Source organism: Lycorma delicatula, chromosome 10 (genome assembly GCF_047948215.1).
Source record: "Lycorma delicatula isolate Av1 chromosome 10, ASM4794821v1, whole genome shotgun sequence".
NCBI lineage: Eukaryota > Metazoa > Arthropoda > Insecta > Hemiptera > Fulgoridae > Lycorma > Lycorma delicatula.
This window is the reverse complement of record NC_134464.1, coordinates 31160305-31183328: the sequence shown is the minus strand read 5'-3', so window position 1 is coordinate 31183328 and position 23024 is coordinate 31160305. Positions and strand designations below refer to the sequence as shown.

General features: G+C 30.2%; 1 protein-coding gene across 2 annotated transcripts in view; it reads left to right on the top strand.

The window, feature by feature from the left end:
• LOC142331205 (interference hedgehog-like) overlaps nucleotides 1-23024 on the top strand; it is a 354772-nt gene that overhangs the window by 321246 nt on the left and 10502 nt on the right. For both annotated transcript variants that reach the window (XM_075376940.1, XM_075376941.1), the window contains exons 8-14: nucleotides 590-808; nucleotides 3382-3537; nucleotides 5769-5948; nucleotides 12095-12217; nucleotides 15391-15622; nucleotides 19252-19420; nucleotides 21512-21731. In XM_075376940.1, the coding sequence (XP_075233055.1) occupies nucleotides 590-808; nucleotides 3382-3537; nucleotides 5769-5948; nucleotides 12095-12217; nucleotides 15391-15622; nucleotides 19252-19420; nucleotides 21512-21731 (1299 nt within the window). The remainder of the gene's footprint in view (nucleotides 1-589; nucleotides 809-3381; nucleotides 3538-5768; nucleotides 5949-12094; nucleotides 12218-15390; nucleotides 15623-19251; nucleotides 19421-21511; nucleotides 21732-23024) is intronic.

Here is a 23024-nt window from a genome sequence, read left to right as displayed (position 1 = left end):
AATGGAATAATTTTGATAATATTATTTGTTTATATATTTGAATAATATTAATGATAAAGTTTAACTTATCCAATTATCTTTTAAAATACTCATAATAATCAGAAAATCCTAAATTTACTTTTTAAAATTTTGGTTTAAATAAATTTTAATCATTATTGTGTGTGTGTGTGTGCGTGCGTGTGTGTGTGTGGGGGGGGGTGTGCGTGCACGCGTGTGCATGCGTTTATTATTATTATTATTTTTTTTTTTTTATGTTAACTGATGATAACACTGCAATTATTTCTTAGATTTGTTAAAACACATTTCAGAAAAAGACACCGCAAAAGAAATAGACTGTTTTTAAAATCTTCCTGTAAGTACATTTACTCCTTTAATAATAACAATTTTAAAAATTTTCAAATTAAATTTTATGTGGATCTATGTATATATGTATATAATTTTTATGTACTATTTGTAAACAAAAATAAAAAACCTTTGAGAATGTCAATAAAGTCAATGGAAATTTAAAATATTAAGTTATTTTTTTTTACATTATACACTTAATGTGGAGCGTGATAAAATTACCTAAATTATGTGTGTTTAATTATAGGTTTCAATGTTAGCATGGAATGCAGTGGAGTTGGTACACCACCTCCTAAAATAACATGGAGAAAAGAAACAGGTACATTACCGAAGGAGAGAATAGAATTTACTAAGGCAGCTTTAAGATTAACTAATATACATCGCACCGATGATGGTGTTTATGTGTGTGAACTTAGTAGTGGGTCTGGTCCAACTGCTTCTCATCGAATCACTCTTCAAGTGCAAGGTATATTCTCACTTAAATTTATAATCATTGTAGTGATTATAATCAAGCTTGACTGGGCTTGAATCCTAGTAAGGCTTGGCTTAAAAAATTAGTTTTTTAAGATAAAAAAAGAGTAGGATACCTGTAATTGGGGCTGTTACCAGAGAGTTTTACATCTTAAGAAAAATCTTGTTCTTCAAGAAAACAACACCGTGAGTCTTTATATTTATACTTTGTTAATCTTTCTCTACTATGTGCATAATTTTATCTTTTATACCTATCCTTATCTTTCAGGTTGTATATGTTCCATATTCATTTTCCTTCTCATTTTCATTTTCCTTTTATTTTCTTTGTTAATCCATGCATTAAGATACCTGCTATCAGATTTTTCTTTGTTTTCTGTAGGTATATTGCATTGAATTTGATTTTTAGGCTATTTATTTTTAACTTTTGAAATTTCTTTTGAAGTTTGCACTTTTTACAGTTTCAATTATGTTAATTTTTGGTTTAAATATACAACAGTGAATCAAATTTAAACAGTAGTTTTGCTATTCTACACGGCAAGCAGTTATGAGCTGGATGGCACTCTGTCATCCAGCTTAAGATTAACCCCACCACTCTGGTGGGGTTAATCTCTCTCTGGTAGGGGGAACCAGCTTGGTTAGCTCCTCCACTCTGTTCTGTTGTCAGTACAGCCATGAGTGAGCAAGGGGTTCTGTCGCCTGTTGCACAACATATAATCATTAAATTTTTAACTAAAGGTGTTAAACCTGCAGAAAGTTTAATCTGTTTGAAGGTAAATTTTGGGGATGCTACACTATCTCAGAACCGAGGGTATACAGGCCAGATAATTTAAGGGTGGTTTAGAAAGTGTAGAAAATGAAAAGTCATGATAGACGCCTAAGGTCAAGTCTCATAGCTGACAATATCCTGATTTTAGAATCATAGGATCATCTTGTCTTTAGAAAAATTAGAGCTCAGTGGGTTCCGAGGTTGTTGACTGAAAATCAAAAACAGGTCAGGTTGGCAATCTCTGAGAGACTTCTGAATTGATTTCAACAAGAAGGGGATGATTTTTTGAGGTGCATCAACACATGTGATGAGACATGGGTCCATCATTACACTCCAGAGTTAAAAATGGTGATTAAGGAGAGGTGAAGGAAGGATGACTGCTGTCCAATGAAGGCCAAAACTTGTCTGTCAGCCGGAAAAGTTTTTGCATTAATTTTTTTTTATTCAAGGGGAGTTTTACTCATTGATTTTCTCCACAATCAATGAGCAGTGAATGCAGTTTACTATTGCCAGCTGCTACAGTCAACAAAAGCCGCCTACTGAAACAAAAGACGGGGTGTGCCCATCACATATGTCATCCTTCTCCATGACATCACCAGGTTGCACATTGCAATTTTGACAATGGATAAATTGAAAAAATGCACTGGGAAACCCTTGAACACCCTCCCTACAGTTCAGGTTTGTCCCCCTGTGACTATTTTTTGTTTGCACTCTTGAGGGAATCGCTTGGAGGGAAACGATTTGAAAACAATAAAGATGTTGAGGAGCGCATGCGCAGTTGGTTGATGATCCGTCCTCAAATATTTTATGAACAAGGAATATTTAAGCTTCCAAATCGTTGGCAAAAGTATGTAGATTGTGTAAGAAACTATAGAGAAATGATGAAGGTAAATTTATGTATGTTATTAATCAATAGATTTATAAAAAAAATTACCGTTTATATTTGATTCACCTTCGTACATGTAACCCAACCATTTACTTGCCATATACTATTTATATGTAAATGTGTTAAGATGCAGTAATGTCTGTTAATGTCTGCTTTTATCTGATATTTAAATTTATTTATAAATAAATACTTGTGACCAATAAAGACTTGTGTGTTTACCAATTAAACTGTTTATACTTAACACCTCATTCGAGATTTAAATAATTTTTTAATGTAAATATGCTGTAATTTAAATTTCTCAAGCATATCTACTTTTGATTGCTGTTTGTCTTTGCCTTGCTGTAAGACTGATATGTATTAGGATGTATTAAGACTCTTATGTATTAGGATGTAAGAGACATTAGTGGTACAGTTCAATGCAAGGTAGATTTCTGTATTACATGTTATATTATAATCGTATGCATTTTGCAAGTACATGCTGTACAAGAATTGGCTGGGTTTATCCTGTTTCAGTTTATATTCATATTAATTTCTTCATATCTACCTTTGTATGAATTCCAAAGTATGAACAAGGTTATTTATCTGTCAAAAAATGCATTTCCAGTTGATCACAATTAGTACAGATTTTACATGCTCTAGTATTGAATTTCCATGATTTCTTGACCTCAGTTGAACCAAACTTAAATTTTCACCACAGTTCATTATTCTATAATATGTTTGATGATCAATGTACTTATATATTTCAGTACTAATAGATTCATTTCAGTTCACACAATTTAATTATTCCTTTAATACTAAACTTTTTGCACATGCTTTAAAATTCGTCTTTCATTTAAAAAAAGTATGATAATTGTAGTTTTGCATAACCCTGTAATTGCAAGCATAAATAAATAATTATAATTTCTGTTTTTTTCAGAGGCTCCAGTTGTAAAAAAAGAACCTGGAAATTCTATTGTCAATGAAGGTGGTGACATGGAATTACAATGTGAAGCAGATGGTGCTCCAAAACCTACAATATCTTGGTTACTGAATGGTGAATCAGTTGACAAAGATCCACTTATTCACTCTCAAGGTATATAAAACTAGAGTATTATTCTTGAAATTTTATTAAATGTTTGTAAGAATAGGCAGTTATAATCTAAAAGCTAAGTAAGCATTTCTGGATCCGTCTTGATATGAACTTTTATAAATTCCTTTATTTTTGCTTTTGCCCTAACATTTTTTGCATTTCTTCATGAGATACTACATAATGAGATGGGGAGAATGGTTTTTTGTATTGTAATGCAAAAGTAAAATAAGATTTTTTTATTTCAAATGAAATTTATTAAACTAAATATGTGCCATTTTGATCTATCAAATTTTGTCATTTTTGAGGTTAAATCATAATGCTGTTGTGAACTTCTGTGTATTTTGGAGCAAAAATTAAGAGAAGTGATCTTCACAAGCCTCTTTTGAAGCAAACTGACTGTACCATTAAAAGAGTTATGTTGAGCTGAAGCAAATGGTAGTTTGACAGTACAAGTCCATGACTATATATGGACTCTTTGGTGGATTCACCAAAACTTCCCAAACAATCTCTCTCAATTTTTGATGGGTCACGAAAATGAGTGAAGTCTGATGTGATGAAAGATGATAGCTTTTTTATTGATCAATTGTTGTCACTTTATCTCAATTGCTTGGTGTTGATAAAACTTTCCAGTTGTTTGAAAGATTCAACAAAGATTGAGTGCAATCAATTCCTTTCCCAACCTTCCACATACAAAGCATCACTTGTCTTCGTGTCAGTCCTGGCTTTCCCACTTGGAAAAAACTCTGCTTTTTCCACTGATAAAATTAAAAATGCAGAGCTTCACATTGCCTTGTTGAAAAGATTATGATCTTTTCTATATAATTCTGTTGTATGTGATCCATTTTTCATCATTCACAATGAACTATATCAAAAGTGGTTCAATTTTGTTTTGCTTTAGCAATAATTTTCAGATGAAAATTTGATCCATTAAATTTTTCTTTATTAAATCATGTGACATGCAAACATCAAGTTGTTTTGTATCCAGTCTTCTTCTAACATAAAACTGGTTTGTGGACGATGTTTAGTTTACTAATATCATGGCTGCTAATGTGCTGGCTTAGCTCAGTTTTTTCCACAATTTCATCAACTTCTTCAATCATTGGCCAACCAACGCAAGATGTATCATTAACATCAGAATTTCCAGATTGAAAACACTTGAACCAGCTTTTATGGCACACGTCCATAACAGCATCATGTCTATAAAAATCAAATCTTTTTGTAGTTTGAGTCACATTCTTCCCTTTTTTGTAATAAAATTTCAAAATGTTTAAAATTTTTTTTCTATTTTTGCTAATTTTCTAGATGCAATAACTTTTAAACAGATGAATAAATATAATCGTAACCTTTCTAAAAATACTCAGTGATATGCTACCTTTCAAAAGCAGACAAGTGTTGCCAAATTTGATTAATATTACCAGAGCTAAAAAACGAGATAAAATCCTAAAGCCATCTGCTAAGAGAATATGAAGAAACTTTTCCCTGAACCCCAAAAAATATATACACAAACTTGTAAAATGAATACAAATGAAATTTGTCAAACTTAACATATCGTTGCGATGATTACAAATTTGTATGGGTGTTTATCATTCTTTGGTTGTGGAAAGATATATATATATATATATATAGTTATGAATGCTTTTATTGTATAAAATGTAGAACTTGAAAAGTTCCAGTTTTTATTGCAGTGCAGCTGGTTTATAGTCTTTTTTCTATAAGTTTTTAATTTTAATGAAAAAAATTGATATTTCTTGATCAAATGAGGACTTTTCTTATGTGTCATTAACTTATTGGTAATTTATAATATAAAAAAAAAAAATAATTTTACTGTTTATTATTATATATAAAGCAATGATTTATGTGTAAAAATTTAAGTTTTGCTATGTATCAGTTTTCATATTGTAAAGTAGTATATAAATAAAACATTTTAGGCATTCTGGTCTTCAGAGACAATATATAATTTTTTAGGCCTGATAAGTTAAATCTAAAGTTTCTTATTTGCCTTTATACATTGCTATGATATTTCCATAACATGTGAGTATTTTTTTTTTTTTTAAATAAAAGTGGTTAGTTTTTAAGGAGTAGTAAGAAAACCTGGGAAGTGCAGGAGAATTAGGATATGATTCTGATACCGAATATCCAAAGCTTAAAATACCATATATTTATATTAAAAAATGTGTTAAATTACATTTTTATATTTTATGACTGATATAAGTTTTTTTTTGTTTTCCATATAGATGGAAAATTAATCATCAAGCAAGTTCAGAAACGTCATGCAGGGATATATCAGTGTTTCGCTACCAATCCAGTGGGTGTTACGTTCGGTTCATCCATGCTTCAAGTATCTCCAAAGCAGGTCACTGCTCAAGGTAATAGTGGTGACCTTGCTGAAATTGAAGATCCTGAGTTGTTTGATGGTAATGCATATAACACTGTTTGGTAAACAAAAAATTAATTTGAAAAAATCTCAGTGAAACTAACACTCCTATGTAACGGTAATATTAAGATTTTTTTCCCCAGTTATATGGTGAGTACTTATCAGTAAAGCTCGGTGAATCGAACCAGTTTTGGAATTTCAGTGATATTTAAAGCAAAAGTATTCATTATCTTTTAAATGTTGTTCACATGAGATTAATGCATGTATAATAACTGCATGATATCAGCCAATTTGTTTTATTTGCTTTTATTTTATATCAGTCTTAAGTAATAAAAAAATTTCTTGTCGTGTTCAATCATCCCTTTTAATTTTACTGTTGATAGCGGTGAGCTCTATAAATTTCTTTTACAAATTACATAATAATAATGTTTTTTATATTATATTAATTTTATCGTAGAACTTTCTTTTGTAATTAAAAAATACACTCATGAATAAAAAATGATTCAATAATGAAAAATTCATTACTCATTTAAAAAATAAAAATTACTCTTAAAATTAATATAATTTGATTTGTGATGTATCTAATCATGTTCTACCTTGTAGTCTGCTCAAATCAAAACCTAGTTTGGTATCTGCTCATTTCATTACATTACATATTTATCTTTAAACATGGTATAGTGTTCCTCTTTAAAGTATGGTGAATTAACCCAATTTATGGCAGTTCTCATATTGGTTGATTGTCCTCTTTTCAACTTTTCCGCATTTTTTTCCTTTATCCCATTTTTTCCTGCATTTCTTAACCTTCCTTCTTCCTTGGATATGTATAATGAGTATTATGTCAACTCATACCTACTGATATTAACTCATATCAACTCATATTGCCCTGATTCCATATCAGCACTTTTAGAGGACTTTTAGAGGTGCTCTATTTTTTTGTTAAGGTGCTAATGATTTTTGCACCTTACCTCAAAACGTGCTATGTGTCTTTATAAAGTTGCTACGATTTTTTACAAAAAGTGGCAGGATAGCCACTTTATTGGAAGCAGTGGCATTCTATCACTGCCTGAAAACTCTGTTCCTATCCAGGGATTTTACAAGATAAACTAGCTACTGAAATATGTGTTGGATAAAAAGAGAACCTCCTTGTACAATGTACTTCATTTATCTATGTATTTATGATGAAAAAAAGTTTAACTTGCTCAAAATATAAGAAGTCTAAAGATTTTTGCTTAAACAAGGATTAATTTACAGTTTATTATTATTTTTTTAATTTTCTCCTACCCTTTTTATGTTATAATACCTTATTGATCACAGTATTGTGAAAATTATGAAAAAACATTTGGTATTAATCACCCAGTAATACTCTTGCAAATTTCAAAGAGTTATATTCATTAATAATATTATGTTAAGAACTGTTGTTATTAACATGTGCTGTTTGGTATACTGGTTTGCAGATGTATCACATAATGATTTTAAAACCATCTGTTATTTTGAAAATTCTTCCATCAGCCTTGTTTTTTTTCACATAAGTAATATTCAGGTGCAATTTTATTAATCATAGTAGCATTATTTTATGGAATATCATCGTAGAAACAAAAAAATAAATTTCTGGCAGTTTTCGGGACACAGTTGTACCACTCTGTCCGAAATTATCAACACTATGGCTCAACTGTGTACCGCTGCTAGTTAGCGACACACAAGTGTACCATACCACCCGATATTATCATCACTTTGGCTCACCAGTGTACTGCTCTGTGTATAGTTCTCATAGTACTGCGTTTCACCAGTGGGTAACACTGGTTGTCAGGAAAGGAAAAAAAGCAATAAAACTTGTTATGGAGCTAGTGGTTGATGAAAGCGTGATTCCTTGGAGAGGACGGCTTATTTCCATCAATGTATTCCTCTCAAATTGCATATATTTATGGATAAAATGCTATAAATTATGTTTATCATCAGGTTATACATACAACATTGTTTTTTATTGTGGTAAAGGCAGATTCAAGTAAAGATATTGGACATGCACACAAAATCATAATTAATTTAATGGAAGGTTTGATGGATTGCTGTATGGCGATAATTTCTATACTAGTTTACCACTTGTTAAAGAATTATTGGTAGATTTTATTAAAAAAAAAAAAGAGAGAAGTTGACTGCATTCGCGAATATGGAATAAAAGTATTAAAGTGGATGGATAAAAGACAAGTGCTTATGATGACATTTTATACAGAACATAAAGGGGGAATGATTGAACTTAGCAGAAAAAAAAGACTGTTACACGATCAGAAAACCTGACTGTATTCTGAGTTACAATAAAGCAAAAAAACTGTTGATCTTTCTAACCAATTATCAGCATATTGTTGTAGCCTCAAAAAACCATTAAGTGGTATAGGAAAGTGGCTTTCAAGCTTTTGTTTGGCACTTAGTTGTAAATGGCTGAATTTTACATAAGAATTAATTTGGTGGGAAATGCTTTTCACTTTTACAATTTAGACTGATTATAATTTGCAAACTGTCATCCGGTTCTGATGAAATAATAAATAAATTTCTGTATGACAGAAACTGAGAAATACGGAGAAAAAATTATCTGAGCAATTATGAGCAGTATAAAAAAAGTATAGAGTATGCTATAAAAATATGTGTGGAAAAAGGTAAGAAGTATGCAGATTCAAAAGGAAAAAGACCTATTGTGTTAAATGGTTCTAATCAGCCACATATATGTTGGTCGTGCTTCAATCTGGTTCACAAAAATATGTAGGCCTAGTTGGAGAACATTTTACTGTTTTGTGATTTTTTAAAGCCTAAGTAAGTAATTGTAGATTAAATCCAAGTTTTTAATGTATTTTACAATTTTTATGTTTACAACTTTTTTTAATATTTATTAATTTTACTTTCAATTCTCCATTGTTTAATCATTTTAAAAAATTTAAATTTTTTTAGTATCTGAAACAGACAGTGTGGATCATTTATTACCGTCTTTTTATTATTTTTTCATTTTATAATTAGGTTAAAAGTAAATAAAAGTAGTCTGAGCTATTTACAAGTTGTTAATATATGCTGTAACATAAAATCACCTTCTGAATGATACAAAAATCCAAAAAAAGTGCTGGTATGGTTTACAGATTTACAGATATTGACATTAGCCGAACATACTCAGCACATATCATTCTAAACTGATTACGACTAAAGCAGACTGTATTTGACTAGGTTTGTCATTCAGTACAACAGTGTACTGCGACATCCTACAAAAACCATAGGCAGCGTACCGTCTAATAGGAAACCTGATACTTTGGTACACCAGGGTACTGTATTGACAGTATGTTAATTTTATACTTTTTTTAGTTATTTAAATGATTATTAAAAAAAAGATTACAGTTCCACAAATAGCAAACACACAATAAAAAATGGTACTATAATTTTTTAAATAGTAAATTAAAATAAAATCAACTTAAAAATAAAACTTGTCAAGTTACAGAATATTTTAAAATACCAAACTGATTTGCCCTGTAGGGCAGAGAATTTTTTAATGTTACAACACTGTAAGTGATAGTTTGATGCATATAGGCACATTTACACTGCAAATACAGTTTTAAACTGAGAATGACTTCCTATGTTTATTTGATGAATATTTAATAAAATATGAAATAAAAGGCAAAATCACTGTCAGTATTACAAGTGCGTTGTATAACTTTGCTTAAATGACTATTCATTTTCTATACACTGAGAATTTTTGCACCCAGTAATTGTTAAACATTTATTTATACCTTTGTTGAAATCAAATATATTATCAATCTCATCATTTTAGTGTCTGATTTTCTTTTTATGAAAGTTAATGAGAACTTGATGATAATGAAAACTGAAAATTAGCTGATGACTTTCTGTCATGATGGAAAAATTATGTTACTTACAGAAAATGTATAGACCATTATAGAAATCAAATTTTAACATTGTTCTTAGAGTTTTGATGGAACTTGTAAAAATATTTTTGAAAGCATGAAGCGATCAAAAGCTTTTACAGTAATCTAGATTTACTGTAATACAAGTGCTTTTTTTTTCAACCTCCGATGTGCTATAAGAAAAAGACACATTAACATAAAATGATTCTATTACTAAAAGATGTGTAATATCTAACTTATTTTTCTACATAATCGCTAAAACGATTTAGGCGTTTGTTGTATCATGACACCAGCTTTCTGATACCCTCTTCAAAGAAGTTTGCTGTCAGTGAGCTAAGGTATCTCTTGACAGCCTCCTCATGTTTTTCATTGGTGGCAAAGTGCTGTCTGCCTAACCATCCCTTCAATTCTTGAAAGAAATGAAAATTGCTAGGTGCTAGGTCTGGATTGTTTGGTGAATGTTCGAAGACTTCCTACTTGAATTGTTTGAGAATGAATGACTTGCGCCACGTTGGCACAGTGCAGTTGTGCATTGTCATGGATCAAAACCTCGCTGGATGAGAGCATGCCTCTTCATTTGTTCTGGATCGCTCTGTGGAGCCAACATAAAGATCCACAATAAACTTCCTTTGTTATTGTTATCCTCTGCTACATAAAGTCCACCAACAAGACACCTTTATGGTCCCAAAAAACTGTAGCCATTGTTTTCCTGTTGCTTAGTGTCTGTTTGAACTTTTTTCGACTTGTTTGGAGAACGAGTGTGCATCCACTGCTTAGATTTTTGGATTGTCATACTGGATAAGTCTCATTGTCAGTAGTGGCACACTTTAAAAACTCTTCATTAAACATTAAATGATCATTAAACATTAAGGCTGATGCCATTTGTTGCGTTTTGTGATTGTCGCAACATTTTTGGGATCCAACATGCAAACAGTTTCTGGTATTGTTGGTCTTTAGTCATAATTGTGTCTGTACACAATTATGACTATTTCAAGGTCTTCTCTGTAGAAGACCTTGAAATTTCTGCAGAAAGTGAATTTTTTTAAACCTCGTTTGTTGCAGACAAAATCATCAACATGCGCAACCAGGTGTACAGTAGTGAGAGACTTGTGTCCTTGCCCACCTTTGTCATGGACGTCTGTTTGTCCTTCTTTAAATTTCCTATACCATTCATATACAGTAACATCACTCATAAAGTTTTCACCATAACTAGGCTCATTCTGCGATGGATTTCAGCATTACTACATCCTTCTGCTTGCAGAAAATGTATCACTTCGCAACTCACACTTGGTGGAAGCATTGATCGTAGTAGCTATGTTCAATTGACCATAGCTCCACTCAGACTGATGCAATGGAGCCAGCAATATCAGAGGTTGTGGTGAGGGGATGGTGCAATCGCACAACGTGCAGACCTGACTCCTGCTTATCTCTTGTTTACTTAGATGCACGATTGGAGTTTGAAAAAAAACAGCCCTCGTATATTAATCTTGCTAAAATACAAACATTTTTTTATTATTGAAGTTGGAATTTTTGAAGATTATAGTCATTTATAAATTTTTATACGCTTATATTTATTAACAGTTTTGTTATTTGTTTTAGCCTCTTCTAACAATTATTGTTTTATGTTTTCATGTTGCAAGTTTTATCTACTTATTTGTTTAGAATAATTTTTTACTGTTTTTGTTTACTCATCGAATAATTAATTCACTGTTATGAGTAAGGGACAAGTTATTAGTTATTATTAATTAATAAAGTTTAATTTCTGGCTTTGGCTCAGTGTATTTTACCACTTGCTATTTCATCTCATAACCTATTCATAAGCAGACTAATCATAAAAATTATGCTGACCACATTGCTTTAGATTAATGAATACTCACAATCTAGATCATATTTTTATCAATTTAATGGTTATTTTAATACAATCTCATGATGTTGATAATGTAAGATATCCACATGAGTAGTACTGTACTTAAGAGCTGAAATATTTTGGAATTCATGGATATTTAATTTAAAAAATATGAATGATTGTTATATACAGTATAATTATGTGAACATCAAAATATAATGATTTTTATTTATTTATATGGTAATGTATTTGATAATAAATATGATTTGGAAAAAAGATCTAGCTCTGTTGAAGCAATTTATTACCTACTTAATGTGCAAAACCTTGAAAGCAATTTAAGATTGTTAATCCAAAACTAAATCCTGAAATTTATTTATTTATAAGTATACAGTATACTACTTTAATATACTTTTTTAAAAATCTTAATTACCTTATTTTTGTTTTTAGATAATTCTGAAAGTGTTAGTCTAATTCCACCTGTTTCACCTGGAAATCATGGTCATGGTAAAAAAGAACATTCAAGAAATAAAACAAAGCCAAGAAGAAAAGATAAAAAACGTAAAGGAAATGGTAAGCTTTATTTTTTGAACTAATACTATCAAGCAATATGTACAAATTGATACTTGGTATAGTTTTTTATAACTCTTGGAAATCAGCTGATTATAAATTGTCAGTTTTATCTAGGGAAAAATATCAATAGTTGCTCTGTTGTCAGTAATTTTTTGTGATGATTTTTTTTAAATGAAAATATTTTTCTGTTTTAGCAGTAAAATTAAATATATAAATACATTTCTTATTGTAATTATAGAAAATAAATAATTTATTAATTGCAATATTATTCTTGATTTACAAAAAAAAAAACTAACAACAAATTGTCAGTTTTTTGCATAGTTTACACCCATACACAAACATAATTTAATTTAAAATATTTATAATTTTATTTAAATATAATATTTTTCCATTTATTTAATTCAATGATTCTAACTAAAGCACACGCACATACCTTATTTAATTGGCACAGATGTGGTGGTATAGCGGCGATGGTTGGCACTCACCAAGCTAATGTAACTTCGCTGGCCTTTGTGGTACAAGTGGTAGCAATTTGACCTTCCATCCGGAGGTCCTTAGTTCAAATCCTGATTAGGTATGGCATTTTCACATGCTACAAATCATTCATCTCATCATCCGGAGGTCCTTAGTTCAAATCCTGATTAGGTATGGCATTTTCACATGCTACAAATCATTCATCTCATCATGTAAAGCAATACCTAATGGTGGTCCTATAGGTTAAAAAAAAAACTAGTATAATTTCACAACTTACTTAGAACAAATTTTGCTTGTACATTCGACAGACTGGTGTAGCTGTGAGACTTAACGCACCAGGTATCGAATCGATCGGGCGATCGAGTTCAAGACCCAGCCAAACTGAGTTAATTTTTACGCTTTAAATATTATTCATTTATTTAATTTTACCTGCGATGTCACAACATAACAAACAGGCAACTAGAACAGAATTTTTTGGGGTGGGGGTGCGATTTTGCAAAAATTTGTTTGTTTGCAAATATTGTTATTTTTTAATTGTTAACAAATGTGCCTAAGAAGAATATGACCTTAATTAGGCAAAACTTAAGATACTGAGGGTAACCTTACTCTACAGCCTCACCCCGTTGATCTTTTTAGTTGAAAATTTAATGGCATCACTGCCACTTATATAGAAGTAATCTGACCAAGTTTGGTCAAAATTGGTCTGGCATTTCTGGTGATATAAGGTGATTTAGAACACTGAACACAGGTACATATGAACATTAACATCTGGAAAATTTCCATTCGGTTTTTTGGATTCTTTCGGTGCCAAAACATCATGATCCGGTGAAAACCACCTATGCTCAAATTGGACTGATTACAATACTTTCCTTTCTTGAGCTTTAGTGCTATCAAAACGGGAAAGTAAAAATTGTAATAATTATATCAGAAAAGTGTTATACAAAATTAACACTTTACTGGTATTATAGATTTATCTAGAATATCCTATTCTTGATTACACAATATGATGAGAAAACTAGAGTAGCAATCAAGGTCATAAGAATTTTAACATTTTCACATTTTTTATCCTAATAGTGGTAGATGTTGCAACTGTAGTTAGTAATGATAATGTTGCAGTTGCAACATTAGTTATAAGATATGATTTAATAACTTTTTTAAATCTTAAAACTCTTGTTTACCATCAGTGATTGTTTCTGTATGATACTACAGTTCTAATTATGTAGAATATTCGTATGAGAGTTATAAAAAAAATAAGTCCCTTTCATATATGTTTAAAAATTGATAAAAAAATGTATGTATTGTGGTTATGCATATGTATCTGTGTGATGGTTGTGTTGTGTATTTACATTGTTTCATTAGAATATATTTTAGTGTGTTTGAGATATAATTTTACATGGTTTTGTGTTTTATATTTTTTAGTGGTTATAATATTGTCTATGAAAGTGATTTAATTGATGGTAACCACAAAAGTTAGAGTAATGTTTTTTATGCATCATTTTATGATAAAATCCTTAAATTTTTCTGATGCAAGATTTTGGACTATTCATTTTACTTTTGTTTAAATAAAGCAAGGAATACAATTTTTGTAAACAGATTGTGCTACTTTTTTTACAGATTTTTTTAAATTAATCGTAAACTTTATAGGACGTACACATCATTTTCTCAAAATACTGAAGAAACTCTAAAGAATTTAAGAAATTTTGGGAAATATGTGAAATTTTGGAAATTTAAAATTGAATTTTTTGTGAATTAAAAAAAGAATCCTGCAGATTCTACAAAGTAACTTGTTGACAAATTTAGGTCATTGTCATAGAGAGGGTACTATTGTTGTATAGGGAAAACACCCCCATTCTCATCAATCATATTAATTACATGATCGTATTAGACCACAGTTCATTTAATATCTTATCACTTGATGTGTAAATTTACTAAACATCTCGGCAGTTAAATACCAGAGCTTATATATCAACAAATGAAATCAGATTTGTCATTCTTTAAGTTCATTATTTAAATGTTAGCAATAAAGCCCAAATATCTAATCTCTGTCTTGAAGTCTCTATTAAAGGAATTACAAACAAGTATTACATTAAAGCAGATGCTTATTTACTAGTTTGGTGGATGAGTGGAACAAATTAAAAAATAAATTTTTCTTGAGATTGTTGTTGCCCAAATAACAAAACTATGCAAAACTTATTCTTCAGCGAAGATATCAGTTTGCAGTGGTAATCCTCTCAGAAAAGGGAATTTTATTATTAAATTTAAAAATTGCCTTCATTATATCATTATTTGTACTATGAATGTTATTTATTAAAGTAGTAAATTGAACAGGACCAAGAGTCAAGTGCTGAGGAACTCCTGGAAAGAAAATGTATAAATTGCATAAGATACTGCTTTAAAATTTACATTTAAATATTGAACAATAATTTTTTCAGATATGCATATCTAAGAGGAATCTTAAAAAATGTCTGTAATTGAAGAAAACAAATAAATTTCTAATCAATAAGAAAAAGTTCTGTTATGAAAAATGTTATTCAGTTCAGACCACACATCACCCTTTATTCAGGCAAAGGATTAAATATAAATATTAAACTGTCTGCTCTCATGAACAGAATATTGCTTCAGGATAGTTTTTTCTTGTGTTTTCAGAAATATTTCTTAATGTGTAATTATGAAATTTAATTAACGTATGTTTTACATAGCAGTGATGATTCCACCAACGAGGCCAAATATTACCAGGTTATCAGATAAATCGGTGATGGTTAGATGGAATGTCCCTACTAATGATGGTCTACCGATACAGTTTTTTAAGGTACAATACCGTGAATTAGGAGGCCATAGTAGAGGATCCAGATGGATGACCAGTAATGAGGATATTCCACCACATATAAGAAGTTATGAAGTTGATGGGCTGGAAACTGATCGTACTTACAGGTAACTAATTTTTTTTTTGTAATTTTCTTTTACTTTCATCAAAGTTTTTTGAAAATTATCTTTTTAAAATTTTTCTGTTTAGATATTTATTTTAATTATAAATTTAATTAAAAAAGTAAGTAAGTAAGGTAAGGTCCTAGATTTGAATCCTGGTCAGGCATGGCATCTTTTCATATGCTACCAATTTTCTTTGTGTAATTGATGCTGCACTTTCCTAAATTATATGTATATATATATATATTATTATTATTATTATGCTTTTACGGCCAACATGGGACCACTTAAGTCAATTTTAGTTGGATCTTTTCTGAGAAAAGGGTGTTATTTTACTCTTTCGAGCTGCCCAGTATTTCTTCATCCGTTCAGATCTTGCTTTCTTTTCTTCATCCGTAAACACCCTCTTCGTTGTATTTTGTCGTTTGTCTGTCTTTTGTTTAAATCTAATGCTTTTATCTTTTAGCTTTGTAATTTTTCCAGTTTTATTCTGTAGGTCAGTCAGGGAAATTCCCAATTCTTTCATATCTTCTCTAATTTCTTTGATCCATCCTACTTCTAGCTTTTGGAACCAGAGCTTTTCAATGATATTTCTTGACAGTCTTGTTTGCGGTGTCCTTATGAGATGACCGAAGAAAGAGATTCTTTTTTTCCGCATAGTATCAGTAACAGGCTCTATTTCTCGATACACCACCTCATTTGGCACAATCCACCATTGGCCTTCTTTTTGGTGTTTTTTATTGATACACGTTCTGACAATTCTCCTCTCTATTTTCAGAATTTTTTCAATTCGGTTTTTCTGAGTGATTTTGAAAAGAGTCTCGCTTCCGTAGGTGACTTCTGGCTGTACTACAGTTTTATAATGTTTAAGTTTTGTTTTAGCAGAAAGGCATTTTTTGTTATATGTTGACCAAGTTAATTTTTGGGATTTAATCATTTTATTTGTCCTGTTTTGCCATGTCACTTTTTCATTTAAATTATAAGTTATTATTTCCCCTAGATATTTAAATTGTTTTACTATTTTAATTTTCTGATTGTTTACCGTAATGTGCTCTATTACCAGAGGATCTATGGCCATTAGTTCAGTTTTTTCGAAAGAGATATGAAGCCCTATCTTTTGTGCTAGGTTTTGAAGGCTCATGATTTGTGTTTTGGCTTCTTGAATATTATTTGCTAAAAGAGCGAGGTCATCTGCAAATCCTAGGCAATTTAGTGTGATGGAGTTTTTCTTAGTACCCATTTTTATATTTTTGGGATTTATTTCATACCATTTTCTCATGACAAATTCAAGGGCGCAGTTAAAAAGGAGTGGTGAGAGGCAGTCTCCTTGCCTCAATCCAGTTTTTATGTAGAAGGGTTGAGAGAGTTCACCTCTGAATTTCACTCTGGACTGGGTATTGGTTAAAGTTAATTTTATCATGTTTACGAGTTTAGGGTGAAGGCCCAGGTTTCTCAGAATATTCAGCATGGATGGTCGGTGTATACAATCATAGGCCCTTTTAAAGTCGACGAAGGTGATTATTAGTTGTTTTTTCCGTCTTTTATATAAATCCATCATAAGTTTTAGGGATATTATTTGCTCCGGGCAACCTCTCCATGGCCTAAATCCCCCTTGGTATTCCCCAAGTTCCAGTTCAAGTTGGTCTTTGCATCGGTTGTATATGATTCTCGACAGGATTTTGTATGTGCAATCCAGGAGAGATATGCCTCTGTAGTTTTCAGGATTAGTTTTATCCCCTTTTTTATGTAATGGATGGATGAGGGCTGTGGTCCAGTGTTCTGGAAGTTTTTCTTCGTTCCATATTTTCACGAGGCATAGATGTAGGGAAGTTTTGACTGAATAAACTGATGAGTGTTTCCAGAGTTCTGCGAAAAGCTGGTCTTCTCCGCTTGCTTTGTAGTTTTTATATATATATATATATATATATATATATATATATTTATAATATTTAACATCATGAATTTTTAAATGAAAAATTTTGTGTTTTTATAACAATCAGTCTTATGATTTTATCTCTGAGAAATATTGAATTATTATTTAGGGTCAAAATATATGAAAAAATGTGGATTTGTAGTTAAGGAATTAAAACTTGTAACATTCTATGATTTTTACAGAATTTAAAATTGAGTTAGCTTTACAAAAAAAAAAAACACAAATAAAAAATATATTTTATTCCTTAATAAGGACAACAGAACTACTTTCACTTAACACAGCATAGCATTCTAGCCTTCAAGGAAGGATCATATTATTCTTGTGTTGTCACTTTTAATAGATTACCAAACTATTTTAAAAAAATCTTATGATCAATTTTTAAAAAAAATAATGTTACATTTTCTTCTACATAAACTTTGTTAATGAATTTAAAAATAATATTGATTATATATATATATATGAATACCTGTATTTTTATTTAATATATACATATAATCTATACTCAAGGACTTTTAACATGTTGGATGCGGTATTTTTTTTAATGTGTGTAATTATTATCCATTACAAGTTCTCATTGTCTGGTATTTGCATTTTCATTGTTGCATTATAGGATTCCCATATCTTGTAAGTTTCCGTGCCTCCTAACACTACCTGTTAATCTTTGATAGAACTATTTGTGTTATATAACAGTATTATAAGCTATACAAATGTCTTCTTTATTTAGGCTTCAACTGTACCAATCTCATAAGACTGCTACTGCATTAAAGTGATCATAAATTTTACTTTTTTTTACCAACTATATAGGACCTACACTGCACAGAATGGAAATCGATGGGAGAAAGGATGCCTGACTATACATGGTTATAAAAGGCGTGTGTAATTAGTATCTCAGCCAACATGTTAATTGGTTACTTAACTGCTTTCCCAGGCTTCCCTTGGTTAATTTACCTTAAAAAATTTTTATTAAGTCTCTCAATAAACCACTTCTGTTCGGAGGCTTTATTTTCATTTTATGACCCTTCCAGTTTCTTCCGTAACAGGATCCTCTTGCCTCTTCCTGCAAGTTCCACTGTCTTCTCTTTTTTTCTTACAAAATTACCTCAGAAGCTTTCAAGTAACATATGAATTAATTCTATTCACATGATGAGTATTCTGTTTGTACCCACATCCTTCCTTATTTTTTGACATATTTAACAATTTTCTAAGCAAATAGTATACATATTCACATACTTGCATATGAATCAGGTATTTGCTTTATTATTTTATGAACATAATATTTACATGCTTTAATTTGGACTTCAGCCAATCTCTCTCTTTGTATCTATTTATTTTGTTGCTTTTCTGATAAACTTTTCTCATGGTTTTAATTAAACCTCCCTGGCTGCATTAGAATAATAAATTACATTATACAGCACATCTATCATTCTCGATGAATTCTATGTACCGATCAAAATTAAATATTTATTTATTTAAAATGATCTAATCCACTTATTCTCTTATAACCAGGTAAGAAAATCTTAAGTTTTTTCTAACAAACACTAATAAAAACTAGAAAGATTAGGAGTATAAGAGAAAACTAAATCTTTGTGTTTTTCATGTGTGAATATCTGCTGATTTGTTTTTAAAATATTCAAGAAAGTATTCTTTCATTTGACTTATTTTTAAGCTAATTTCTTTTTCTTTTTATTGTTTTAAATTTAAGATTCAGGATTGCTGCTGTTTATTCAAACAATGACAATAAATTAGGTCCAAATTCTGCAAGATTTCACTTACATAAAGGTCCTCCTCCATCAAATCGTGAACCATTAACGCCTCCATCTTTGACTGATACAATGGCTATTAGTCCAACTGCAATACAAATACAGTGGCAGGTATGTATATTAATTTATTAGAATTAATGTGTTTACATTTTAAATAATCTTCATGATAAGAGTTATGATAGTCTGTATGTTACCTTATTTTTTATATAATTATTTACCATTCCGTTTAAAAAAAATTCTATTGAATACAGAATTTTTAAAATAAATGTTACTCTTTGAATTTTTTGATTAGAAAAACTGTCAGTTTTAATTTATCATTTATGAGTTTAAAAAATCTGTTGTGTATGATTTTATTAAAAAAGTGGAAAACATTTTTTGATTATCCAAGAATGTCTTATACATCCTCCAAACTTTTCTATCTGGTATTTCTTTTTTTTCCCAGTAAGTTTTTTATTCTTGTTGTCATCTACCAGATGGTTGATTTTCTTACCTTGTGTGTTTTCATTTGTCTGTCATGTGATTAATTTATTTAGCACATGGCTTACATGTATAGTATTGCTTATGTAATTGTAAGCAAAGTCCAAATGTTTAAGAATTAGAATGCATTGGACACATTATACTTGAATACACCATAAAAACATACAAGGTACTGATTTAATTTATTGCAGAGTCAGCTGTGTTGCAAACTTACTTTACTTTTTCGTGTCCGAGCGATGAGACATTAAAACCTTTGCGACCAGTATTGTGCCACCGAAACACCAGAAGCATTTCCTTGCCACAGATCTTCTAGTGTGCATTTGGTTGGGCAGAGGGTGCATCTTAGGAGATGTTCAGAGTCCTGAATCTCACCGCACTTGCGCAGTTCAGGTCGTTAGGCTCTATTTGACGCCATCTAGCGCAGTTAACTCTGGTTGGTGCAACCCCAGTTCGAAGCCGGTTTAAAGTCACCCACGTTTACCAGTCCAGGTCATGTCCTGGAGGTGTTGGAGCCCTTTTTTGGAACCATGGAGGGGGCTCGATAGATGTAGATAGATGTGTTGCAAAAATCAATAGGAAATCAAAAGGAGAACTCCTCTATAGTATGGTGAATTGCTAAGTATCTGCATTGGAATCGTATTAGGGAGACAAATTATTATCTGTTTGTGAAGAGAGTCTGCATGTCTATCATGGTTTCTAATTGTAATGAATTGTTTTAAATTTCTGGAAAAAATTGAAACAGAATGGATTCTGGGAAATATACACCAAATATCTGGAGTATGTTAATGAGGTTCCTTCTCATTGTTTTCTCCATTCTGTCATTTTAAAGTAGTAGTATTCTTATTTTTAATTACTATTATTATTGATAGAATTGTATTGGTGTTTTAGATAAAAAAATGAATGGAAATTATAAATTGTTTTTTTTTCTCATATTCCGTGGAAATTGTATGTTGCCTATACGAGTGTGGAAGAGATATTAGCCTAATATAAGTAATCAATGACAGTTTTGATCACACCTGGTATTAATCTATTAAGAGCAGAGACACAATAGTATAGGTTGTTATCTTTCAATAACATTAAGCTCTATCAAATAGGCTAAAACATTTTTTTCTTTAACTTTTGCTTTGATACAATCAATCATAATTAAAAAAAAAAAAAAATTAATTAGATGTTAATTCATTTTTTTAAGTTTAGCTTTAAAAAACTGTATAAAAATTAATCTTTCTTTTAATAAAAATTTTTCACTTTATTTTTTATTGTGTTAAATTTGTATTATTGAAAATATGTATTCAACAGTTTTATATTACACATTTTGTAATAACATTTAGTAAAACAAGAACATGTAACTTGGTACTTGGTACTTGGTACTACCATTAAAAAACAAACTTTGAATTATTATTAGTAAATTTGTCGTCGGTTAGATGAAACACTGTTTGTATTTTTTCAAATTCTGAAAAATATTTAAAGCCAAATATTTAGAATTAAGCTGCTGACTTGTCACATAAATTCTAATTTTAATTTCAATATCACAAGTTTGTTTACAGATAATGCTAATGTTCTCCAGCATTATGCAATATATCTTCATAAATTAATTTTCTCTTCATCTTTATTAATACATTGTCCAGCATTTAATTTTTTTCATTGTTCCCTCTATTATTCTTGTTTATTTAAAGGACTTATACTCCAAAGTATTTGTATTAATTCTTTTCTTTTTTTGTGTTATAGTACTTGAATTCAGTTTTAGCTCCAGTTGATGGATTTTATGTTTATTATCGTGCAACAACTAGTGCTGGTGATTATATAAAGGCAACTGTTGAAGGTGAAACCACTCGTTTGTTTAATATTACCCATCTTCAACCAGATACTGCTTATGATATTAAATTACAAGCATTTACTGTTGGTGCTGCATCTGATTTTAGTGGAATACTTACTCGTAAAACATTAAGTAAGTCTTTTGTTTGTTGTTTTGTATATTTAAATTAATAATATTATTGTTTTGTGTTCGTCATTTTATAAAGGTAAATTTTAGTGCTTTATTTTGTATTTGCTAATAATAATTAAATTAGTAAATTATTTTTGTATTATAAATTATAATTTGTGATTCACACTTTAAATTTTATATGATATTTGACTAAGATTCATAGTTAATGAAGAACTAAAGGAACTAAATTGATCATTAGAATAAGAAGAATAAACCAATTTTAACTTAACTGGTATTATAGCTTGCATATTTTTTTTATAATGTAAAAATTGCAGGTATTATTAATTAATAGGGTTTAATTAATCAAGATTTGTGTAAACAGATCCAGTCATTTCAGTTTCCATAAAAATAATGAACTTTTACTTTGGTTGAATTTGTTTTTCTTATTTTTAGGTAACTAATTTCAAATTAAAAATCTTTTATGACTCTTATTGTTTATTTGTACAGTGTGTTTGGAAAGTCACTGTGCAGGTTGCTTTATAATTATGTGATGCATTTTGTTCTTTCGACATTAGTTGGTTGCCCGGTGAGTTTGTTTGGCGTTGCTCGGTAATAAATCAAGGCGATCAGTTGTTGAGTTGTAACTGAATGTGCTTTGTTTGGTTTCATTTTGTTTTGTTTATCACAATCAATAATTACAAGAAACATATTGGTTCTTTTTGTAGAGGAACGCATTTTTCTGATTGAACATATCTTTCATGAAGGTGACAAGTATACTGATTTAGTGCACAAGAAAGTTTCTAAATATTCCTACTTCTCAACACAATGCAGTTCTAACTCTTACCAAAAGATTTTGGGCAACTGGCTTTGTTAAAAATATTGATTGAAGGAGAAGACAACCTAAACTAAATTAACAGAAGAAGCTGCTTGATATTTCAGATACTATGGCCAAAAGTCTATCAAAGTTAATGCGTAAGTTAGCACAGCAGCAGCAAGATATCGGACTTGTTATCACATGTAAAGCTGTAAGAAAAGAAATGAAATTTTTATCCTACAAATTAATGTGTAAAAGACTAAATTATTGTCATTGATTTAAACATTTTATTGACCAAGATTCTGTAGGTATCCTTGACATTACGCCTTTTACAGATAAAGTATTGTTTCATGTGAAAGGGTATATTAATTCACAAAATACCCAAATGTGGTTGATAACTGTCTATATACAGCCATGAAATAATAATTATAGCTCATAACAAATAAGAGAATAAAACTAAAAAACTCATTTGAATTGAAGCACTTACACCATGAAAAAAAAAA